The sequence below is a fragment of the Macrotis lagotis genome, chromosome 3, assembly GCF_037893015.1.
Source record: "Macrotis lagotis isolate mMagLag1 chromosome 3, bilby.v1.9.chrom.fasta, whole genome shotgun sequence".
Taxonomy (NCBI): domain Eukaryota; kingdom Metazoa; phylum Chordata; class Mammalia; order Peramelemorphia; family Peramelidae; genus Macrotis; species Macrotis lagotis.
The window spans coordinates 8298829-8321814 of record NC_133660.1 but is presented as its reverse complement, the minus strand read 5'-3'; the positions used below and the strand labels follow the sequence as shown (position 1 = coordinate 8321814).

General features: G+C 40.6%; 1 protein-coding gene across 1 annotated transcript in view; it reads left to right on the top strand.

Annotated features, from left to right (window-relative positions):
* The first annotated feature begins 10626 nt into the window (after positions 1-10626).
* TSPAN5 (tetraspanin 5) overlaps positions 10627-22986 on the top strand; it is a 208839-nt gene continuing 196479 nt past the window's right edge. Inside the window, exon 1 of the mRNA XM_074228079.1 lies at positions 10627-11163. Within this exon, the coding sequence (XP_074084180.1) occupies positions 11083-11163 (81 nt within the window). The 5' untranslated portion in view covers positions 10627-11082. The remainder of the gene's footprint in view (positions 11164-22986) is intronic.

Here is a 22986-nt window from a genome sequence, read left to right as displayed (position 1 = left end):
TTGAGCCGGTATCAGACAATTTTGATGATTAGTATTTTATAGCAAATTTGGAGAGAGATTTAATACATTTTGATCTCCTTCCTTTTGTTGTCGTTTTCCTTTGAGATTCTTGACTTGCTATTTTTCCGGATGAATTTGATTATTTTTTCTAGTTCTACAAAATGGATTATTTTTTCTCACCATTTTGCTTATGTAATTGACTAAATTAATTTTAGTTGAATTTAATGTATTTCTTTAAGTAAGCCATATCATCTACAAAAGAGATAATTCTTCTTTGCTATATGACTATACTCTGAGTATAGTCAATTCTTTTTCTTATTTTATTGTTGTGGTTGACATTCTAGCCCTGTGTTTAATAGTAATGATAAGAGACATAGTTGCTTCAATTCTAATCTTAATGGGAGGCTTCAGCATTTCTCCAGTAGAGATGATGTTGTTGCATTGTCTGAGACAGAAGCTGTTTTCTATATTAAGGAAAAATCCATTTATTCCTATGCTTTTAAAAAGAGTATTATATTTTATAAAAGTCTTTTTTTTAACATCTAATGCTATATCCTGTGAATTTTATTTTTGTTATGATTATGGTCTCTTACGTTTGTAGTTTTCAAAAATAATTAACTGAAACAGCTCTGAATTCCTGGTTTACCAGGTCTCCCCCTTATACTTTGGAGGATGAACAGCTATCTTTTTTATTTTATTTTATTTTTAGTTTTTGTAAGGCAATGGGTTAAGTGGCTTGCCCAAGGCCACACAGGTAATTATTAAGTGTCTGAGGTAGCATTTGAACTCAGGTACTCCTGACTCCAGGGCCCATCCACTGCGCCACCTAGCCGCCCCCAAGAGATGTCTTTTTTAACTATATATCACTGCTTATCTAATGAGATAGAAAAGGGAATGATAAAGTGTATTACACCTGGTAGGAGAGGCAACTCTTGGCCACCTCTAGTCTTGGAGAAATCTTTCAAAAGGCAAAAATATCATTTCACATAGGAATAGAAGGAAGTGAGAGTACTTCTCTACTCTAGCACAGTAGTATTCCTCACTCCCTACATCGTCAGCCAACTCATTCAGGTAGCATTTCATTGGGCTAATACTGGGAATACAAAATCCCTACTCTAAGGGAGTTTACTATCTATTGGGGGGAATAACAACTATGTAAAAATTCCAAGTTAAATTCAAATGTAAACAAAGAGAAGCACCAGCTTTAAGGGGGATTGGGAAAGTCCATGTGGAGTCAAGCTTCCTTTTCTCTCTCTTGTTCTTTTTTTTTTTTTGGCAATGGGGTGACTTGTCCAAGATCACCACAACTATCAAGTGTCTGAGGCTGGATTTGAACTCAGGTCCTCCTGATTTCAGGGCAGATGCTCTATCCATTTGTCATTTAGCTGCCTTATTGTTGGCTCTTCTTTTGTGTTCCCTTTAATCTATGGTGATCTCAAAGAACTCACATATTAAAAGAGAAACAATATGTAAATATACATACATACATATATATATATATATATATATATACATATATATATGTATATACTTCCAGAGAAGCCAAGGAGTAGAAAGAAAGTAGCTCAGATGACTAGAGGGGAACAAAAACGTCTCCTGCAGAAGGTAGCACTTGGAGTGTCTTGAAAGAACCCAAGGAAGTAAAAAGGACAAGTGAAGTAGAAAGTGCATTCCGGTCATAAGGCTGAGTTGGTGAAAAGACAAGGTGATGGGAGATAAGGTTAACCACTGACTTGCTATCAGATTTACAAATGACATAGAACTGGGAATGACAGCCAATAATACTGGATACCAGAATCAGAATTCTCAGGATTCAAAAGGACCATCACAAATTAGAACACTGGGCTGAACTGAATCAGGATCACAGAATTTAAGAACCAGAAGGAACTTCAGTGGCTGTGTAGTTCCATCTATATTTGAAAAGGAAAACTCACTTTAATACCACAAAAGAAGCAGTTATTCAGCCTTGCCTGAAGACCAATGAGGGAGAATTCACTACTTCCTTTAAATGTAGTAAATTCATTTTCTTTCTTCTTTTACTTCTTTTCTTTTAGAAATTTACCTGCATCTTATCTGTAATGGAAAACATGATCTTTTTTTTGGTGAATATTCTATGCATACATGAGGAAAGGTGCATTTATTTCCATTATTTTCTCTCTCTATTTAAAAAAAACCCAGTTTCATCAATATTCTATTTAAGCCAGAAAATTTTCTCATTTATCTCTATTTGATTTATCATAGTTTATTAGTAAAGTGTTGAACTTCCCTAGTTATTTTCTCTTATTTTTTCTTGCAAGTCTATGAGTTTTTCCTGTATAAATTTAATTTTTGTTGTTTAATGCACTCATATTGAATCAACAGTCTGTCATTCCCATTGGTGTCATCATGCAAGAAATATCTTATTGTTTATCTCATATAATACTTTGTGGTTTAAATTAGACTTTGGCAGATCTCACCTATGTATCTCCTAACTCTCTTGAGCTATCTGTAGCATGATACATTTTAGACAGTATGATTCATATCTCCGTACTTATTTTGAATTAAATACCTTTCCTTTAAACAACATATTATTGGATTCTTCTTTTTAACTGGAAAGATGTCTGGGATTTACTGAATTATATCTCCCATAAACTGGCATATTGGCTCAGCAGTTTTCAGAATACTTCATTTGAAAGGGGGGTGGGGGTGGGACTCTTCCCAGAGGATTGAGATGCAGCCTATGAGTCTGAGTAGCAGAGCCAGAGAGAGAGAGAGAGATAAATAGAAAAATGAGAGGGGACTTTCCCCTCAGCTGTGTCTAAAACATCCTTATATTATTAGTCCATGCCAATAATATGAGGCATCATACCATTGCTAGAGCTTCCTGGTAAAAAAGTAGTGGCAGGAGACCTTCCCTTCCAGGTATCATGAAGAAGCAATAAGGCTCTCTCTGCAAGGCTGTATAATTCTCTTGTCTAGAAGCCACATTTTCCAGACACAGACTTCAACATTTGTCTGGTTGGCAAGTCTCAAATACCCTTTCTGTCCCTTTGCTTTCAGTGCCCTATTTGAGGAGCCAGCTTGGGGAAGAGAGAGAAAAGGAGAAAGTGATACAGCTGAACCACTTGTAGGTGCCAAACTCTTTAATTGATGAGGATATAAATGAATCCATCTGTGTCATTCTTCCATGAGTTGAAGATCCAAGATGGGGAGGGTGGATTTGTAGTTTCCAGTTCCTTGAAACTTGGGAAGTATTTGCTCCAGGAAATGAATGACTTATTATTTTCACTTTCATCTATTTTAAGGAAATGTCTTATGTTTTTGGTATGATATCGTATATTTTATTCTTGCTTCACCAGAGGGATTCCGTGGAAACAAGGGTTTTGGTTGAGCACTTCTGGAGTATCATGGACTTGAGGGTAGCCATACTGAAGTCTGAGCTAGGTGGCATGGTGGATAGTGCACTGGCCTTGGATTCAGGAGGACAGGAGTTTGAACCCTACCTCAGATACTTGCCACTTGCTAGCTGTGTGACCTTGGACAAGTCACTTAACCCTGATTGCCTTGCAACCAGGGCCACCTCCAGTTGTCCTGATTCCTATGGACCCGGATGATTCTGGAAGAGAAAATGAGGCTGGTGACTTAGCCCAGCCCTCCCCTCACTCACTCAAATCCAATTCATGTGCTTATCATGGCATCATCTCTTTGAGGTTGTAGTCTTCTTCAAAAATGAAGGACAAACATAACATCTTGGGAACCAGAGGGGAATGACTTCTGTTACCGCTTCTTCCAACAAGTGCTAGTACTGGTATGATACTTCAATTGCAACCTTTGTCCCATAGTATTTTTCTGGATGCAGTAAGATGGAAAACTTCCCACTAATTTCTTCTTTTCTCTTAGTCTGTTTCTAGTACCTAGATTCATAACTCATATTTCATCCCAATGTGACAATCTCAGTCTCAGTTTAAACTACATGTTGCCTGTTGCTGAGCTAAGAAACTCACCTTACAGATAGCTAGTACATCCTTTTACATACTTCAGTGGTGTGCTGATGACTTGGAAAAAACCAATAATCTCACTATGTCTTTATTATGTAATGTCAATTATTGCATATGCGTGTGTATTTCTGCTGACACTAGGTTGACTCAGAACATCTGATCTTGACCAAATGAAACCAGATTGAATTCTTTTCCTCTACTTTATTTAGTACTCAGTCAGTTACTGAATTTTGTGTCCTATAAATATATTTTATTGTTTTCTTCTGTGATGTTCTTAATTCTGTGTTTTAAATAATGGATATTATTATTCCAGGGAAATGTGGGAAAAGTTATGGTTTTTAAAGAGCACCCTTTAATGACCATTACAAATATTGTGGGAGTTGGTGTGCAAGTCTTTCAAAGATCATTCAAATCTACAATAGGATGTTGCACTGAAACAATGAAAAATGACTCTAAGACTTGACAAACTATTATTATGAAATAGCTCCATTAATCCTCTGAAAACCTCAGAGGGACTTGACAGGTGGAGGGATAGTTTTTTTTTGTTTTTTTTTTGCAAGGCAAATGGAGTTAAGTGGCTTGCCCAAGGCCACACAGCTAGGTAATTATTAAGTATCTGAGGCTGGATTTGAACTTGGGTACTCCTGACTCCAGGGCTGGTGCTCTATCCACTGCACCACCTAGCCGCCCCAGGAGGGATAGTTCTTTACTCAATTATAGTTCAGTATAGGCCAACTGAGGCTGATAGAACAGAGAGAGAGAGACTAGACCATAAAAGAAATAGCTGTTAATGGATGTTATAAAAGAATAGTACAAAGACCAGAATATTGAAGATAAGGAAAGGGCAGTGTTTATTACACAAACTCACTTTTCATTCAAGGAGATATCAAAACCATTGGCAGAAAAAGCTGGGTAATACTAAAGTATTTGGACTTCTTTCATCAGATTATAAAACACATACCTGAAAGATGATTTGGAATCTTTGCTTCCAATAGATCTGGAAGTCTTATCCCCATTGAGGAAGCAATGAACACAAATGAATAGGTTGATATGTTGAGAAATAGAATTGTTCCAGATTCAAAGAAATTTCCAAATGGAAATGGAATACTACAACATAACATTGCACCAATACCACATGTCATGAATGATTAAAACATTTATTCAGTAAGATACTCTGAAGGACTTGAAACTCACTTGATTTCAACTTAATTGAAAACCTTTGGCCTTTAATCAAGGCTAGACTTAGAAAAATGGACTGTTCAATTTAATTTGCATCTGCTGCCCTGCCTGGTTTCAACTCCACAAAGCAAGATGTTCCTCTCGGGATAAGCTCATCACTTCTGAACTTACCATGTTCCTAATTCAATTCAATTCACCTTTCCCTCAGCCTTTCACCTCCAAATGGTGGACCAAAGAATGGAAGTCCAAATTTCTTCCAATATCTTTCTTTAAAGAGGGTAAAAATGGACAAAGCCTACTCACTACTGCCCGACTGGTTTTGACTCAATGGATCAAGATGCCCTGTGCTGGTTACCCCTAACTTTCCTCTCTCCCCCTTCATTCTTCCTGACTTTTTTTGTATATTGTCTCCTGGTTAGATTGTAAATTCCCTGAAGGCAGACTGGCTTTATTAATTATGTGCCTGCCACATAATAGCCATGTAATAAATGTTCTTTGGATTGCCTCGGAAGCTAGATTGCAAACTCAATATCATATAATGAAAAATAGGTGATTTCAGAAAAAGTGGAATATTATTGAAAAATAAAATTTTTTAAAGATGTAAAAAATTGTAAGGTTTATTAAACAATTCGGTGCATTTGATTATTTCACTATGCCCCAGTTAATTCATATCATACTATATTTCTTAATCCTTTTTTAGAGGGAGAATTCAATCATTTACACATAACGTTAAAAATTTTAAGTTAGTCTCATCTTGTACTGTTGTTCAGACATTCAGTCGTGCCTGACTATGTGATGTGGTGGGGTTTTCTTGGCAAAGATACTACAGAGGTTTGCCATTTTCTTCTCTAGTAAATTAAGGCAGAGTTTGAGTAACTTGTGTAAGATCACAGAGCTAGTAAGTGTCTGAGAACCAGATTTGAACTCAGGTTTTCCTGACCCCAGGTCCAGTACTATCCACTGATCTATCAAGCTGCTTCATCTTATAGAACTATTTGTTAAATAATTGTGGGTTATTTCAAAATGGAAATAAAACTTTCACATTTTATTATAGTGTTAAATGAAGCAATACTAAATAAAATTTCCATAGTTAATGCTTATAGCTGTCTCTCTTAAATTCAGTCTTTCCCTTTCAATTTTTCCCTTTTACAAAGCTAGTTTTACTTTAATATGCCTATCATTATATCTAATATATCTTTTCTTTCACCTGACCTTTCTTTTTAAAATTTGCTTTTTTTTTTTTAATGATCAGCTTACTGCCAACTGGTCATTTGTGACGTGTTTACTAGGGACAACTAGCTAAATCGTGGAAATAGGAAGGAAGGCAGAAACAGTCCCATCTTTCAAAGATTTTACATTCTGATATGAGAGACAATAGTTTAGGCTTTGATTACCTCTACCCAGAACTACTGTATTGACCCACTAACTGCTTACTGACAGTCTTCTTCTCTAATACATACATGCTAAGGAACAGGCCTGGCCATAGCATTCTCTTATTAAAAATTTCTCTATTACTCTATACTACTGATATAATAAAGAATAAACTTCTTAGCTTGCCATTTCCCTGCCTCTAACAGAGTTTTCTAAGTTTACATCATTTTATTAGCCTTCACTTAGACTAAGTCTCAGTCAAACAATGATGTTACTAGCTTATCCCTGAATTTGCTTTTCTGGTACTAGAACCCAAACCTTTGAATATCAGGATGCCAGAGTGCTCTCCTGAGGTTTCAAATTCAAAATGTGGGAGGCTCTAATTTAGTCCTTTTATTGAACCAAATTGCCTCAGAGAGGGGAAGGTCCCTCTCTTTTCCCCTTATAGTTATAGTTTCTCACCAGGTGAAGGGAGTTATTCCCTGAGTTACAAAGGGATGATTGAAGCTGAGATGCCTTTCTGAAGGCCCTCATAGGCAACCACAACAATTTCTTCTATACATGGTTAGTTGACCAGAACCATTTCCACATGTGCTCCACAGACTCTCCAAGACCCTGCCTTTCCATGTGATCACAGCTCACCTCACACTGGCCATTTACATGTGCCAGACTTCCCCTATGGTCATATATCTCATGCCACTGGAAAGAAAATATGGCTTTTAGTATATTTAGTGTATATTTTAACATATTTATTATATTAATGGAATAGAATATATTCCATTAATGTAATGACTTGGAGTCAGGAAGACCAGTAGTCCAGTCCTGCCACAAACACTAGATGCGTGGCCCTCGGCAAGTTATTTAACTTTTGTGTCTCTGTTTCCTCAGTAGTAAAGTGGTTATGGTAAGTTCTATTTCACAGGGTTGTTATAATAATCAAGAGATAATGTATGTAAAGAGCCTATTAGCCAAGAAAAAGCACTGTATCAATGTCAGCTTTTACTCTGATTGTTACCAATGAAACAAGGAGTAGCTTACAGTAAAACAAAGATGATGGAAAGATAATGTTCAAATGGCATTTTAAGTTGTGCTCCCATCTAGGCCGGTGGTTTCTTAGAAGGTCATCAAATTGGACCTTTGAGTGGAGGAGCCTCTAATCTTTGAGCTGCCTGGGTTTATAAAACAAGGTGCAGGGACTCCTGGATGAATAGTTTCAAAGGAATGCTATGGAGATGAGTTCCCATAGTTACCCAGCAGGCTGTGGTAATAGCCTTTCAAACATTGTACTTGATGCATTTGTTGACTGTTTGGATCATACCGTGTTGTACCCAGTTAGCTGAATGAACCCTTGGGATGAGTCCAGCCAAAGGGAAGGGAGAAGTATAGCAGAGTGTTGGGTGGGAATCCCCCTTGAGCCAAATTGACTGAATGTTGCAAACTTAAGGGATATACTTAACAGACTGACACTTTTACTAACCCATATTCTGTTTCTAAGGCAAGTTGGTGAAGAAAATAGATTTAAAGGGAAAAATGGGCAGAAGACTGTGTAGCATCCTGTGTAGTTTTGTTGGCCAAACTCTTGGTCTTTCAAAGCTGGATACCTTTCAGCTGGAGCATTTTACTTGCTTACCAATCCTTAATAAGGAAAGAAACTTATAGTCTCTAAGACAACCATAGATGCCATTCTGGCAAAATGTGTTTATTCCTGCTATAAACTGAGTATCCTATGGTAGGAGCCCAGATTTTTTTCCTCTAAGACTGTGACCAGATTTATGAATATTACTTTAGAAGTATGATGTATTTCATATATGAAGATAATTCAGAGCATCATTTCCCCATGATTCAGTCTGATATTGAAGGGAGAGCTCTGCACTTAGGATCAGGGGACCTGATTTCAAGTGTGACTTTGGACAAGACCAATGTGACCTAAGAGGTAGCACTGTAGAGTGGCCAGAGGGAGGTTGAGTCAAAAGATGTGGGTATAAACCTTACTTTTAATGCGTTTTACATATTAATTTACTTATTAGTGCATATTGCATATATCATATGTATTACATATATTTGACTTTACACAAGGTCTTTCAGTTTCTTCAGGCCTCAGTGTCCTCATTGGGAAAGTGAAGGGATTGGACTAAATGACCATGAGCTCCTTTGCAGCTTTAATTCTAAGATTCATTTATTCATTGGTTGCTTTTCTCTTGAGAATTGCCTCATTCAACATCTGCAGTCTGTGACTATGAATGTAATGGGGCCTTAAACTGGGGGAGAAGGGTTAGTGTTATAGGTTGCTGTCCTAATCCTAGTTTTGAACCCTTTAATTCTTTATTTAATTTTTCAGCAGCTGAAAGACATTCCCAATTCTTCCTTTTTTTTTTCCCATTCAAAGGACTGAAGTTCATGTAGAATAAAGAGATCTCAGAGCCTATCTAGTCCAATTTCCCTGATTTACAGATGAGGGGATTAGGCCCTGGGGAATGACTTTTTTTTTTTTTAATTTATGGTCACATAACCATTTAAATGACCTCAGGCAGGATATGAACTCAAGTCTTCCAGGTTCCAGGTTCACCAAGGCATCTGGCTTCTGTAGGGTTGAGGAGCAGAGTGGGTTGTTTTTTTATTTCCTCCTTTGCTTCAGACCCTGTTGCCTTCTGCATCAACATTTTTGCAGACAGAGGAAGGAAGTAGTGTCAATCTTATAAAGGAGGGACAGCTGCTTTGACCCTAAACAATTTCCAGCCCAACTCTCTTTTTCAGTGAGAGAATAAACAACATAATGGCTCAGGTTTCGGATGACAAATCAAATTCCTTTAAAGACTTTAACCAAAGAATCTAATCTCAGGGATGTCTCTCCAAACTTCAGGGAATTGCCAACCTCCTTTAAAAACTCTCAGGAATCAGTAAGACAGTTGGTGCCCTCTACAGAATCTTTTGTTCTTAATGTTGCAAATGTGCCAAAGCCAGCTAGGATCCCTTATTTATATTTGCCAGTCCCCACCTCCTGCCCACCCCTCCCCTGGTCTCTCCTCCCTTCATTGGGCTAGCGTCTCCATTTCAGGTCATTTTTCTAGGGCCCTGATCATTTTTTCCCCCCCAGGTGGTAGGATGACGTCTCTAGGGAGAAAAGCAGTTGGTTACTCGATTTCCTAACTGGGCAGCTCTCCTTCCTCTGGGAGAAAAGCAAACGGTCTTTGTCTCTCTCTCTCTGATTTTCTCTTTGTCTCTATGTTCTCTCCACCAGCCCCTTCTCCTTCCCCCAAGGCCCAGCCTTCTCTTTTCACGCAAAGTTCACCTACATTTAAGACTCCGCCATTGAGAAGTAAAGGTTAGTTCTACCCTCTTCTTTGGGGATGAGGAAACTGAGGCCTAGAAGGTTAAGCAGCTAACTCAGGTCCCCATGCAGTAAATAGCAAAACGGACATTCGGGCTCAAGTTCCCCCCAGTGCTAGAGCCAGCTCTCCTGCCATTGCACCACTTTTCGTCCTCAGGGCCTGGGCGGACACTTTAGTGTGAATCTTTCCCGCAACATTCGCAGAGCCGAGGGTGGTGCGTGCGTGTGTGTGTGTGTGTGTGTGTGTGTGCGTGTGTATGTGTGCATCATTTGGAAAGGTGACCCGCTGGGGGGAGTCCCGAAGTCCACCGGGTGGTGCGTGCATGTTTATGTTTGTGTGTATGTGTGCGTGTGTATGCGTGCCTGCTTCTGTGTGTGTGTGTGTGCTTGCACCAATAGGGAAGGTGACCCGCTGGGGGGAGTCCCGAAGTCCATCGGGTGGTGCGTACATGCTTATGTTTGTATATGTGTGTGCGTGTGTATGCGTGACTGTATCTGTGTGTGTGTGTGTGTGCGCGCGCGCGCGTGCCTGCATCTCTGTGCGTGTGCTTGCACCAATAGGGAAGGTGACCCGCTGGGGGGCTCCCCTCGGGCTGTGACTGGGCGGGATCTTCTCCATCCGTGGGGCCGGTGGCCTGGCAGCAACTCCCCCGCCCCCCGACTGTGGGGAGCTGGGGTCCGCTCCGCCCCGCCCCGGCCCCACCCCCTCCTCCGAGGGGGCGGAGAGAAAGGCCGCGGAGGGAGGGCCCAGGCGCGGGGGGAGGCCGCAGCTCGGGAGGAGGAGGAGGAGGAGGAGGAGGAGGAGGAGGAGGACACGTTATTGTGTCAAAGGGGCTCGGGGCTCTCCGGTGCCCGTGTGTGGATGCGCGCGCGTGGGGCTCGGCGTGTGCCCTCGGCGGCTCCTCACTGAGTGCGGGTGAAGCCCCGGGTCCCCGCGGCGCCCCGCTTTCCCGAAGCGGCGCGGGCAGGCAGCGGCGGGACGCGGGGCGCTCCGGGTGGGGGGCGGCGGCGAGCTCCGGGAGCCCTCGGTCCGAGCCGGGCCTGGGTGCGGGCGGGCAGCCCCCGGCCGCTGCCCTCCTCCTCCTCCTCCTCCTCCTCCTCCTGCGGCAGCTGCGGCCGAGCCCGAGGTGGTGGCGCCCCCGCGCCCCTGCCGGCCCCCGGCGTGTCGGGGCCCCCCGGGGCTCCCCACTCTGGCCGCCCGGGAAAGTGGCTTCATGAGCCCGGAGGATGTCCGGGAAGCACTACAAGGGTCCCGAAGTCAGTTGTTGCATCAAATACTTCATCTTCGGCTTCAACGTGATTTTCTGGGTGAGTTGTGTCGCGCTTCGGTGTCGGGGCGTCGGGGCGCCTGCCCCCGCGTCCCGCTCGCCCCGGCCGCTTCGGGACTCCTGGCCCGGCCTCGGTCCTTCGGCTTCCCGGGCCGCCCCGGCCGGGGGCTGCGGTGCTAAGCCCTTGGGGGTTGGGGGGCCCGGGGGCGGGGGGGGGGCTGAGAAACGCGAGGCAGCTCCGGCCTTGCGACGGCCCCTGGGGGGGGGGCGGACTGTTGTCGGGATCACCCTGGGGTCCGGCAGATCGGGACAACGAGCGGCGGGGCACGGGCCGGATCTGCCCCCGGGCCGCCGGGGCTGCGCTTTGCCAGGGCGACACCAGGGCATCTGAGCCACGCAGACCAGCCTCCCCGAAGTCCACCTTTGTGAGGAGCATCCGCTCGGACACGAGGGGGCCGCTGCTCTGACTGCTGCGTGCTTCTCCATCACAGGCTTTTGTGCTTGCATGATGCGGCTTGCATGCTGCACGATGGCCAGGACGCAAGGCGTTCATCCCTACCCCATCTAGCACATTCCTTCCGAGCCTCCTTCCGAAATGCGCTTGGCATAGCGGCCCGTCTCGGGGTGTGGATGGCGGGGAAGGTTGAGTCTGACATGGCCCTGCCAGAACAATAACTGGGAACCCTCCACAGAGATTTCGGTCCAGTTCCTCAAGCAATCACCAGCCTCGTGTCTTCTCTAAGTGATGAGTTAGGATGGGGCTGAGCTCCTTTTTTCAGTTGGATGGAGAAATGCAAACCAGAAGGCGAACTAGGTAGAGAAATAAAGCAAAGACCTGAACGTTTGAACGCTGCGAAGAACCCTGCCCTTTGTTTTTAAAGCTCCCTTAAATAGTGCAAATGATTGCTATTTTGTTGGCTTCTGGGTTTTTTTTCTGAACTCACTAATGCTTTTCAGCAACGAGACAAAGAGTTTCTCCGGACCTGGGAGACACAGGTGTTTCAAAGGACCTTGATTTCTGCCTCCCCTCACCTCCTTTCTTCACCATACCCCCTCTCTACTATGAAAAGTAAAAATGGTGGTTCTTCCCCTTTTTTTTTTTTAGCAAGTTACTGTCTAGTGTAAGTTTAAAAGTTCCCCTAAAAAGGAGAACTGATCAATGATCAAATCAAAAGGTCATTAGGAAGCCCAAAGAATTCAGATGGATCTTTTAATTTTTTTGCATTCACAAGAGCAAATATCAGTTCCCTGAAAAATGTTTGTAGAATTCCTTATTGCTGTTGCCTCTGCTGTATTTTCTTAATAAGTTATATATATATATATATATATATATATATATATATATATATATATATATATATAAAACTGTTTTCTTTTTACTTACATGTGTCGCATTGAGAACACATGTTTTGTAGAATGAAAAGGGATTGGAGAACATTTTCTGTACCATCTTGCCATCTGCCCTCAGGACTGATGAATAACATTAGGAGGATGGGTGAATAAATATAATAAACAGTCCAGTACTGCTTTTGTGGGTGATTGATTGCACATAACTGGTATTCTTGTCAAACAATCTTCTATTTTCTGTGACTACAGCCAAACCTCCGATTTAAACTAAGCTTAATTCTCCATGGGGAGAAACCTATCTCCCTCTGCCTTTCACTCTCATCCTTTCCCTCAAACTCTTCAGTTTTCTATCTTCCAAAATGATCAGTGATCCTCTTTTTTTTTTTTTTTTTGACAGAGTTTTAATTGGTGGGGACTGGCCCTGGAGTGACTTACAAGGTCCCCAGACTGTTAGTTTGTGTTGATAGTCTTGTCTTGTTTGAACACAGAGACAATCCAATATAGTTCAGCTACAGGAAACAGGAAGGGTCTATTAGGCCTTTATTTTGGTTTTATAGAAAAGGGTAAAAATGAAATATTGGGATTTGGAGTCTGTTTTCCAGCCAGATTTTGGGTAGTTTTGTTACCTAATCTAATACTCTATAGTATCAGGAAGCTCCTCATAGTGTTTGGAGAGTGGGGAGAAGATGGGAGTGGTGTGGTACAGAGGAGACCTTTAAAAAGATTATGATTTCCCTCTGAGCTTTAGAGTGAGGAACCCAGAATGGAGCCTTTTCTAGTTTTGGACTTTGAATGAAGAAACTCATCTTTACAGAGTTGCAATTAGACTACCCATCTGAACTTCAGACAGCATTGTATATATGTGGGTGCGATTTGTTTGGGGTAGCCTTTCTACTTGTTATATCCTGTTTTCCCTCTCCTCCCTAATATGCTGGCCTCTGATTGACTAGAGTACCACTTTCCTCCCCTCCTCCCAGCTCCTAGGGTTCCTGGCTCCAAAATCACCTCACTCCTTTATTAAAATTCTAGTTTCTCAGTTGCTGCATCTTGGCTGGTAGCTGCCAACCTCTGGCTTATCTGATGAAAGTAATTCTCAGATTCAGACATTCATACAGTTGGAATTGGAGGGGAATCTGAGGTGTGAATGATTCATGGACTTAACTGTACCTGGAGGTATTTGCATTTTAATAGAGTTAGATTAATTGGTAAACCCAAGGAATCTTTGTAGGCGGAGTGTATGGAGGTGGGAGGAGTGGGCAGATTTATCTTTTGGACTAGGCATTTGCCTATTCTCTGTTTTGATGAGTTACTGGGCACCAAACTGAGCACTATCAGTCCCAAAAGAAGAAAATGGTTCTTTGCCTTGAAACTTGAATTTTGCAAAGTTGTAGCATTTTGCTTTGTTTGAAAAGACCCAGGTTCAAGTTTCACCTCTCACATATACTGGCTGTTTGACTTTGGCCAAGTCATTTAATTCTCTCTGCCATCTAGGCACCTTTCTAAGGCTATAAGAGTTGCAGAGAATGTGTTAGCCAGCATTGAGATCCATGAGTTTGGAAAGGGAAAAATGATATCTTTATTTTTCCTAAGCTTTTCCTTTTGTCATTTAAAAACCCCATTCTGGAAAGGCTCTTTAGTACCTATCAGCTTGTAAGAGATTCCATGTACCAGGAACTTCTGGGATACAGGGAATTTCTTACTTTTGGACAGGTAAAACTAATGGAATCACAGGTCCCATCCCCATTCTGTTCACTTTTCATTGATTCTAAGCCAACAACTTCATTCCTTCTGTGCATGGGAAAGGATGATGAATATAATAGAGTAAGCATAATCTTTTACTCTTGTACTGTTAATACTAAATTGAATTTGAAATAATGAGAGTTCAGAGATGTTTGATTTGGTGGATAACTGAGTTACAGATTGACAAATTCTAGTTCTGGCTGAGATACCGACCAGCTTGTAGACCTTTGGACAAGCCATTTAACCTTTTGGGACTTTGGCTTCCTTCATTTAAAAATGATTAGGTTTGAATCCTTGTTTAAAGTTCCTTCCAGGTCTAAAACTTAATGTAGTTTGGGCTGCATGAGAGGTGAAAAAAAGGTTTCTTTTGACCATTTTCCTGCCAAAGAAGTTGAGAAAGACAGGAAGTTATAATGATTATAGCAAAAGTCAGTCCCATTAGCTGTGATGGATCATAACCCTTGGCTTGGTTATTCTTGCGGTCAACAATTCACAAAGGGTGAGCTGGATTGACTCAGAGTTATTAGAGAGGGACAAGTCCCTAGAAATAATTTTACAAATTTACAAATGAGGAAACCAAGGTTAGGGGAGGTCAAAGAGACTTGCCTAAGATTCCACAGTTCACAAGTGCCAATCAAGAGTTGGTTCAAGGTCTTCTGAATCCAGATCCAGTGCCCTCATCTCATTTCTTGGGTTTTTTTCCCCAAGGTATAGGTTTAGTACCTCTTACTTATGAATACGTGCTTGTATACGCATGTAAGATATTGTGGCATCACCAGTTTGATACTCTTGATAGCCCTCCAGGACTTAAGGAAACAACCATCTTCTCTCTCCTACCAGTTGTAAACTGGGGAAATGGATTCAGGTTTGTACTCTTCCCAGTAGATATTATCTTTTTCTTTCAACAAACATAAAACTCATATTGGAAGTTTTACATTTCCCAGAAGGCGCACTTGCCTTTCTCTTTTGCTTTATAGAGGCTGCAAGATTGGCAGGATTTTGAGAACAGTTTGTTTCAGACACTATAAGGAGTTGGAAGGGACTAGTAGGGAAGAGGGAAGGGAATAAGCAATTATGAAGCATGTATTCCATGCAAGGCATTGGACTAAGGGCTTTATAAATATTAATTTCATTTGATCCTCCCAAACAAACCTGGGAAGTAGGTGAAAATAGCACCATCTCAATTTACAGTTGAGGAAGTTGAGGGAAACAGAAATCTGCACAGGATCACACGGCTGGTCAAATGTCAGATTTGAACTTTGGTCATCCTCATTCCAGGTCCAGTGCTTTATCTACTATGCTACCCCTTAGATTCCTTTTTCTTTTCTCTTCCCTTCCCCAGTTTTGTAAAATCCCAAAAGGAAATAGGATTAAAGAGTTTCAGTAACTTTTGTCAGGTCCAAAGTAGAATAACCAGAACTAGGACCCAGTTCCTCCGAGCCTGAGCCATTATTCTTCCCTCCAATGGTTGGAGACTTTTGCCTATTTCTCAATTGTATATACTAACCTTAATTGTGCTTGTAGAATGGAGTTATATATCTTTTTTTTAAGGTTTTTGCAAGGCAAATGAGGCTAAGTGGCTTGCCCAAGGCCACATGGCTAGGTCATTATTAAGTGTCTGAGACCGGATTTGAACCCAGGTACTCATGACTCCAAGGCCAGTGCTCTATTCACTATGCCACCTAGCTGCCCCTGGAGTTATATATGTTGGTAGAGGTGTGGTCCTCTATGCCATGTTCTTCCAGTCCCTGCCATCTTTATCCTTACAAGCATCACTCTCAGCTCCTTTCTGTCTTGTCTTTGCTATCACCCTGGTACAGGTCCTCATCATCTCTTGCTTGAACTTGCTGATTGTTTTCCATACCTCAGTTTTTCACGACTCTAGCCCACTCTAGCTATCAAGTTTCAGATTTGATCATGACATCCCTTCCTAGTCAATAAACTCCAGTGGCTTCTCATTGCCTTTGGGATCTGAATAAACTCCCTCTGTTTGACTTTTAAAACCTTTCTTAACCTTTCCCTCTTCTGCCACTATATTTATATCAAAGTCCCTTCCAAGTACTCTTCAACCCAGTGACGTTGACCTTCTTGTTATTCCTCCCACAGGCTAGTCCATCTCCTATTTATTTTCACTGATTCTCTCTCATGTCTGGGGTTCTTGCCATCCTCATTCATGCTTCCTACCATCCTTCAAATTGCATTCATATCTCACAATCTGAAACCTCTATGCCTTAATATTAGTGCTTTTCCTATGAGATTATCTCCAATTTATCTTGACTATGTCTTATTTTGATATAATCATTTGTATGTTGTCTCCCTTTTTAGACTGTGAGTTTCTTGAGGGCAGGAGCCATTTCTTGCCTTTGGCCAAAAGCTTAGTAGCACAGTGTTCTGGCACATAGTAGGTGCTTGTGTAATCAAAGCTTGTTAACTTGACTAGGGGGCAGAGTTTATCTTTTTCTTTTATTCTGTGGTACATAAATTCAGAAAATAGGGAAATTTAGGGAATTTTGGGTATTTTGGATAGGGATATGCATCTTGTGATTCACAATAAATTGCAAGATGTGTTAGAATGATGATACATCAGCATTTTACATGTCATAATTTTTGCCTTAATTTGCTAGGCATCTGTTAGTTTCAGTGGCAACCATATGGGAGTCTAAACTGCCTTTTGAATTTTTACAGGGAGATAGGAGGAGGAAAACTAAATATGGTTATGTAAGTGTCATATGGGAAAAGTGTAAGGAAGGGATTTGGATTTCTCTGTGGGAAAAGTAATTGAATACTACCCTGCCTACCCTAGTTGCCTGCATTCTGGGTCACTGAGAAGGCACTGCCATGTTTTCCCTTGAGGATGCCTTTAGAAGGTTGAATGGAATAGAAGAGGAAATATACGAAAACAAATAATGGAAAACTCACAATAAATTACCAAGGTGAGATCGTTTAGATGGACTATCCCCTCTTAATATGTTTATAATTTTTTTGTTGTCCTTCCATCATTTTTTAGTTGAACTAGAAACTTTATGACCCCATTTGGGGTTCCTGGGTAAAAGGATTCTGGAGTGGTTTGCCATTTCCTTCTCCATCTCATTTTTATAAAGGAGGAACTGAGGCAAACAATAAGTGACTTGCCTAGGTTCCCACAGCTAGGAAATGTCTGAGGTTGGATTTGAACTTGGGAAGATGGGTCTGCCTTATTCCAAGCCCAGTGCTCTATCTGTTTTTTTCTAGCTGCTCCATACTATTTAGTCACTGGCAAAAAAGTGAAATGAAACTTCACGTAAGAAGATTGCTTTGTAATTAAGGGGTCTTTGCTCTGAAGATTTCAGAGTCCTTTAAAAACAAATGATCTTTACCATTTGACAGCACAAGAAATCTAAGCACAGAGATATGGACTCACTCTTTCCTTGAAACATCAGAGCATTGAGCACTCTAGCCAGGAATTTTAAAATCCTTATACTGGGATCCTTGAACTAGTTTCTTGGAGTAAAATTTGTTTTCAAGGAGCAAAATTAGAATGTTGGGTATGTTAAAGGAAGTTATCAAGTAAGCTATTTACATCTGACATTATTCCAAAGGGGAGCTTAGTTTTTGAGGACATGTTTTATTTAGCTTAATACCTTCCAGCAGAATGACAAAAGTGGGGAAAGTGTACTACTTTGGAGGTGGGGAGGCAGAGAAAAGCAGCCTCTGCATAGTGTCTCTGGACCTGCCCTGGGTATGAAGGGTGCCTTCACAACTAACTTATCTGAAAATTATAGTCTTAGACACTTAATTGCCTGGAGGTAATGGGAGTAACTTGGGCAGGGTCACCCATTCAAAATATGCTAGAAGTGAGCCTAGATCTTCAGGTTCACCCTTCTCCGCTGTTCTGCCTTGCCTCTTGAAGACTACAGCAGAATAATAAAGCATCATGGACGATGATGCTTCTAAAAATCTCTAAGTCTAAATATATTTTGGAAAGATTATTTTAATGAGTCACATGAGCTGAGGTGCATTAACCCACTTGTGCATTTGAATCCTAGAACTGAAGGGGGGGGGAATTACATATAGGAATCTCAAGGAACTGTTTACAGTTGCCTTAGAGCTGTTCTACCATGTTTTTTGTTCCCTCTTCCCCTCAGATGGAGCCATGTTTAAAGACTACTATTTTGTCTTTCTGTTCATGACACCTAAGCACTGCTCTTTTCCTATTCACCTCCTCTAGACGATGCTTTTGGTATTTCCAAATACCAATGGATGGATGAATCATGACATGATTTCAAGGCAGTGTAAATGCTTAGCCTGGAAAAGAGGTGACTTGGGGGGACAGAACTTTCTCATGTAGCCCCAACTGTGTATTTGGTTCTTAGAGGGAAAAAGCTTCATATGGGCTGGCTGGTATTACATTTTTTCCCCCTCTCTACATGAACTGCTCTTTTTCCCCCTTTCTTTTTATTTCCTTTTATCTTTTTTTTTTCCCAATTACATGCAAAGAGAATTTTCAATGTTCATCCTTTTGCAAGCTTTTGAGTTTGACATTATTCTACCATCCTCCTTTCCCTCCCTATGACAGCAAACAATCTGATTTAGGTTGGATATATACAATCATGTTTAATGTATTTCATGTTGTGAGAGAGGAATTGGAACCAAGGGGGGGGGCAGCAGAAACCATGAGAAAAAGAAAAAAGTTTTTAAAAGAAGTTTTTAAAAAGTGAATATTGTGTGCTTTGCTTTGCATTCAGACTCCATAGTTTTGTTTTTATTTTAGAATTGTCCTTGATTACTGAATTGCAGACAGGAGATTCATCCATCAAGATTGATTATCTCACAATGTTGCTGTTAATGTACGTGATGTTTGCCTGACTCTACTCACTTCACTGAGCATCAGTTCATGAAAGTCTTTCCAGGTTTTTCTAAAGTCTGGCCAATGAGCTGCTCTTGAATAAATCTTTCCCATCATATGCTTGTGCTATTGATATTTTTGAAACTAAGTTATTTGAAACTAACTTATTCCTGTTATATTTTTGTTTTAATCTAAGACCTTGGATGACTTTTTTGGACCTTGATTTGAAAGTTTTCAGAACAATTACTCTTGACTCCATTTGTGAACTTCTCTAAATGTTGAAACAAGGAAATATCTTTCACGTAATAATGATGAAAAATTGTATTTTATATACTTTCTTGAGCTAAATCCTTTATAACCTCTATCTCATTTGATTTAAGATGTATAGGACTTTGTTTCTGCCATCTTACTCTTGGCATAGACAGCAACATGATACTGTGAGGAGTTGGGGGAGGTCTGCATCTCAACATTCTTTTATTTTTCAGTAACCTCAGAGTCCAATGGGACTACTCTCTCTTGCATTTATTGTTTTATTCAAGGGAGGGAGAGAATCCCAGAAATTTTGGAGTTGATGGCTGCTCATATGGAAGTCTTGGGTTTCCATAATGATAATGATAATAATAATGATGAGGAGGAAGAAAAGGAGGGGGGGAGGAGGATGGCTATGGCTTACTATGAGCCAGACACTATGTTAAGTTCTTTACAGTTATCTCATTTGATCCTCACAATGACCCTGGGAGGTAGCTTACCACCATTGTAGATCTATACACCGGACCACCTAGGTGCTCCACAAAATACCATTTTATTTTCCTGTATAAAAACTTGATTTATCCCTTTTCTTTCTTTCTTTCTTTCTTTCTTTCTTTCTTTCTTTCTTTCTTTCTTTCTTTTTCTTGTTTTGTTTTTACAAGGCTATGGGATTAAGTGACTTGCCCAAGATCACACAGCTAGGTAATTAAATATCTGAGACCATGTTTGAACCCAGGTCCTCCTGACTCCATGACTGGTGCTCTATCCGCTTCGCCACCTAGCTGCCCCCTATCCTTTTTCTTTTTTCTTTTTTGATCAATTAATCAACAAGCATTTATTAAATACCTACTGTATGCTAGATTCTGGGGATACAAAGACAAACAAGAAATAGACCCTGCCCTCAAGGAGCTTACATTCTAATGGGAGATATTACATGTACATAAATAAGAATATACAATATAAACATAAGGGAAACAACTTTCCTGAAACTCAACTTTCCAAAAATACTTATTCCCCTGGCCTTGGGAGTTATCCTTTTTCTTTAAGTGAATTTTTTAACTAGCCAAAAAAATGCCCATTTATTTATAAGAGGACTAAAAATACAATGAGAATGTGATGGGTAAAGGAGGCACTAACTCTAAAATTAACATGCTAAGAAATATATTTTGGATAGAAGCTGGTAAATTCTTGCAAACTGGGTAGGAAGACTTGCTTTTTGCATTCCTTTCTTCTGATGAGGCAAGTTTTTCTGCATAACCAGAATATTCTATGTGCTTATTGTGCATTCTTTCAGTTTAGTGGACCAGATTTTAAAATATGCAGAAAGATAGACCCTCCTCTCTTCTCTGCCTCAGTCAAGTTGGTAACCATTTCCTCAGAGTTCTGTTGAATGAGGGAGATTTTCTCTATCTTGTCATCTCTCTTTTATACCTCTGGTTCAAGGACACCTCTCCCTTGGGGATACTTTCTACCACTGTATCTTTATGGTATATGTGTCAGATAGGTTGCCCATAATAGGTGCCTAATAAGTGCTTATTCAATCAAACTGAATTCTGCAACAATTCTATAGATGGGAAATTTCTGGATAAATTTTCAAATAGTAGATCAAGGAAGTTTGGCTTTTTAATGTGAAGGCTGTATTCCTGTATGGTTTGGTTATGTCCAAGGGGGGGAAAAAGCCCTTCATTTTATAATATTTAAGAGGCAGTTGGACACCTGGTATCTAAAAGACATGAGTTTAAATCCAGCTTCAGATACTTAATAATATATGTGACCTTGGGCAAATTACTGATGCCTCAGTGGATAGAGTCTGGAATTAGAAAGGTCAGAGATTAAATCCAGCCCCAGACACTTACTTGTTTTGTGATCTTAAACAAGTCACTTAACCTCTAATTGCCTTAATTGACCGGAGCAGGAAATGGCAAACCACTCCAGTATCTTTCCCAAGAAAAGCCCCTGGATGCTATGGCCCACTGGGTCACGAAGGGTCTGGACATGATTGAACCATAAATTATAATAAATGGGATTGGAGTTAGAGATCATTTAACTCAATCTTATCCTTCAGGTGAAAGAATTGAAGCCAATAGGGGTGAAACAACTTCTCACCAAGGTCACATAAGTGACGTAACTCCAAAGCCAACATTTTTTATGTTATCCCACACTCCTTTATATAACCAGGGCTCCCACTCTTATCTAGTGGGTCCATGTTAGCTTTTGCTCCAAGGTTCTATGCAGATGGCCCTAGATGGGAGGCAATTAGGGTTATATGACTTATCCAAGGTCACACAGCTAGTAAAGTTTCAAGAGGCTAAAGTTGAACTTGGATCCTCTTGACACCTGGGCTGGTACTCTATCCACTTCAGAAGTCCTTGAGAAATGTTGGCGATTTTGAAGGAATTCTCTTTCAACTCATTGATTCAGATGCTCAAACTAACTATTTGCTTTCAACAGAAATCTTGGTCTGAAAGTGATCCAGACCATCACACTACCAAAGCTCTAAACTGTAAGAAGACTGGAACAAGATAGGGGGAAGAAGGTGAACGAACACAGTATTCTATAGTTAACCATCTTTCCTTTATTCCCTTCCCAAGTCCTATTTTTTAGAGTTGCAAACCATCCAGACAAAAACTCTCCTCTCTTTGGATCCATTCTCCATTTTCTTATGCCCATCAACCTCAGTCCTCCCCCTTCTAAGAACCAACTGGATTCTGTACACTCCTTCCACTGTGCTTTCTTGAAATCCTTTTGTATTGCTGACAAATTTTCCTTTATCCTACACCTAAACCTTTTCTTCTTATGATCTTGATCAACACCAGAAGTCCTGTTTCTTATTATATCAGTCCACTTTGTGAAGATGGTCCTGGAAGAGGTAGTGAGAAGGATTCTTTGCACAACTTTCTCCTCGCTTTAATCAACGTAATGTACAAATCATGTCATCATTCATTTGATGTCATGGTCTTCTTCAATTATGAAGGACAGTGATCATCTATCATCTCTGGGACTCCATGGTGGTTCTGTAAATGTAAGGATTTCCCTAAAATTGCAATATTATTTATTATCTTGTAAAAACAAATAACAATAAATCTAGCATTCATATGAGACTTGAAGATTTACAAATATCTTATTTGTTCCTCACAACAATCCTGGGAAGTAGGTGCTATCATCATCCTCATTTTATGGATGAGGAAACTAAGACAGACAGAGGTTAAATGCTTTGCCCAGTATCACCCAGCTAGTTTCAGAGGGAAAGTTTGAGCTATGCCACCCAGCTGCTTGTAAATAAATAAGAACATAAATGCTTTCTGAGAGATTTCATTGGCTATAGTCTCCATTATTGCTTCCACAGAAAAAGCAATTCAAGGCAGGTGCTGACACTGTCAGCATTATACCATGATCATTTGTACACACAGGACAGCAGTCTTGAATATAAATATGAGTAATGCCAATATGATCTGGGTTTAAGCTCTCCAGCAAGATAAGATCGAAACACAGGAGGGTGACTGGAAAACATTTGGTTTCTAGCCTATCAAATGCATTATAAAATTCTATAGCATGTCTAATGATTATTTATTGTTTTGCAAAAGCAGTGGAAGGCATGGACTTTTTTTTTTTTGCTGAAAAATCTCTTCTACATTATGCTTGGCACTGAGGCTAGAATTTCTAAAAATCTGGAGGGAACAGCTGGTGCTCTAATAAATATTC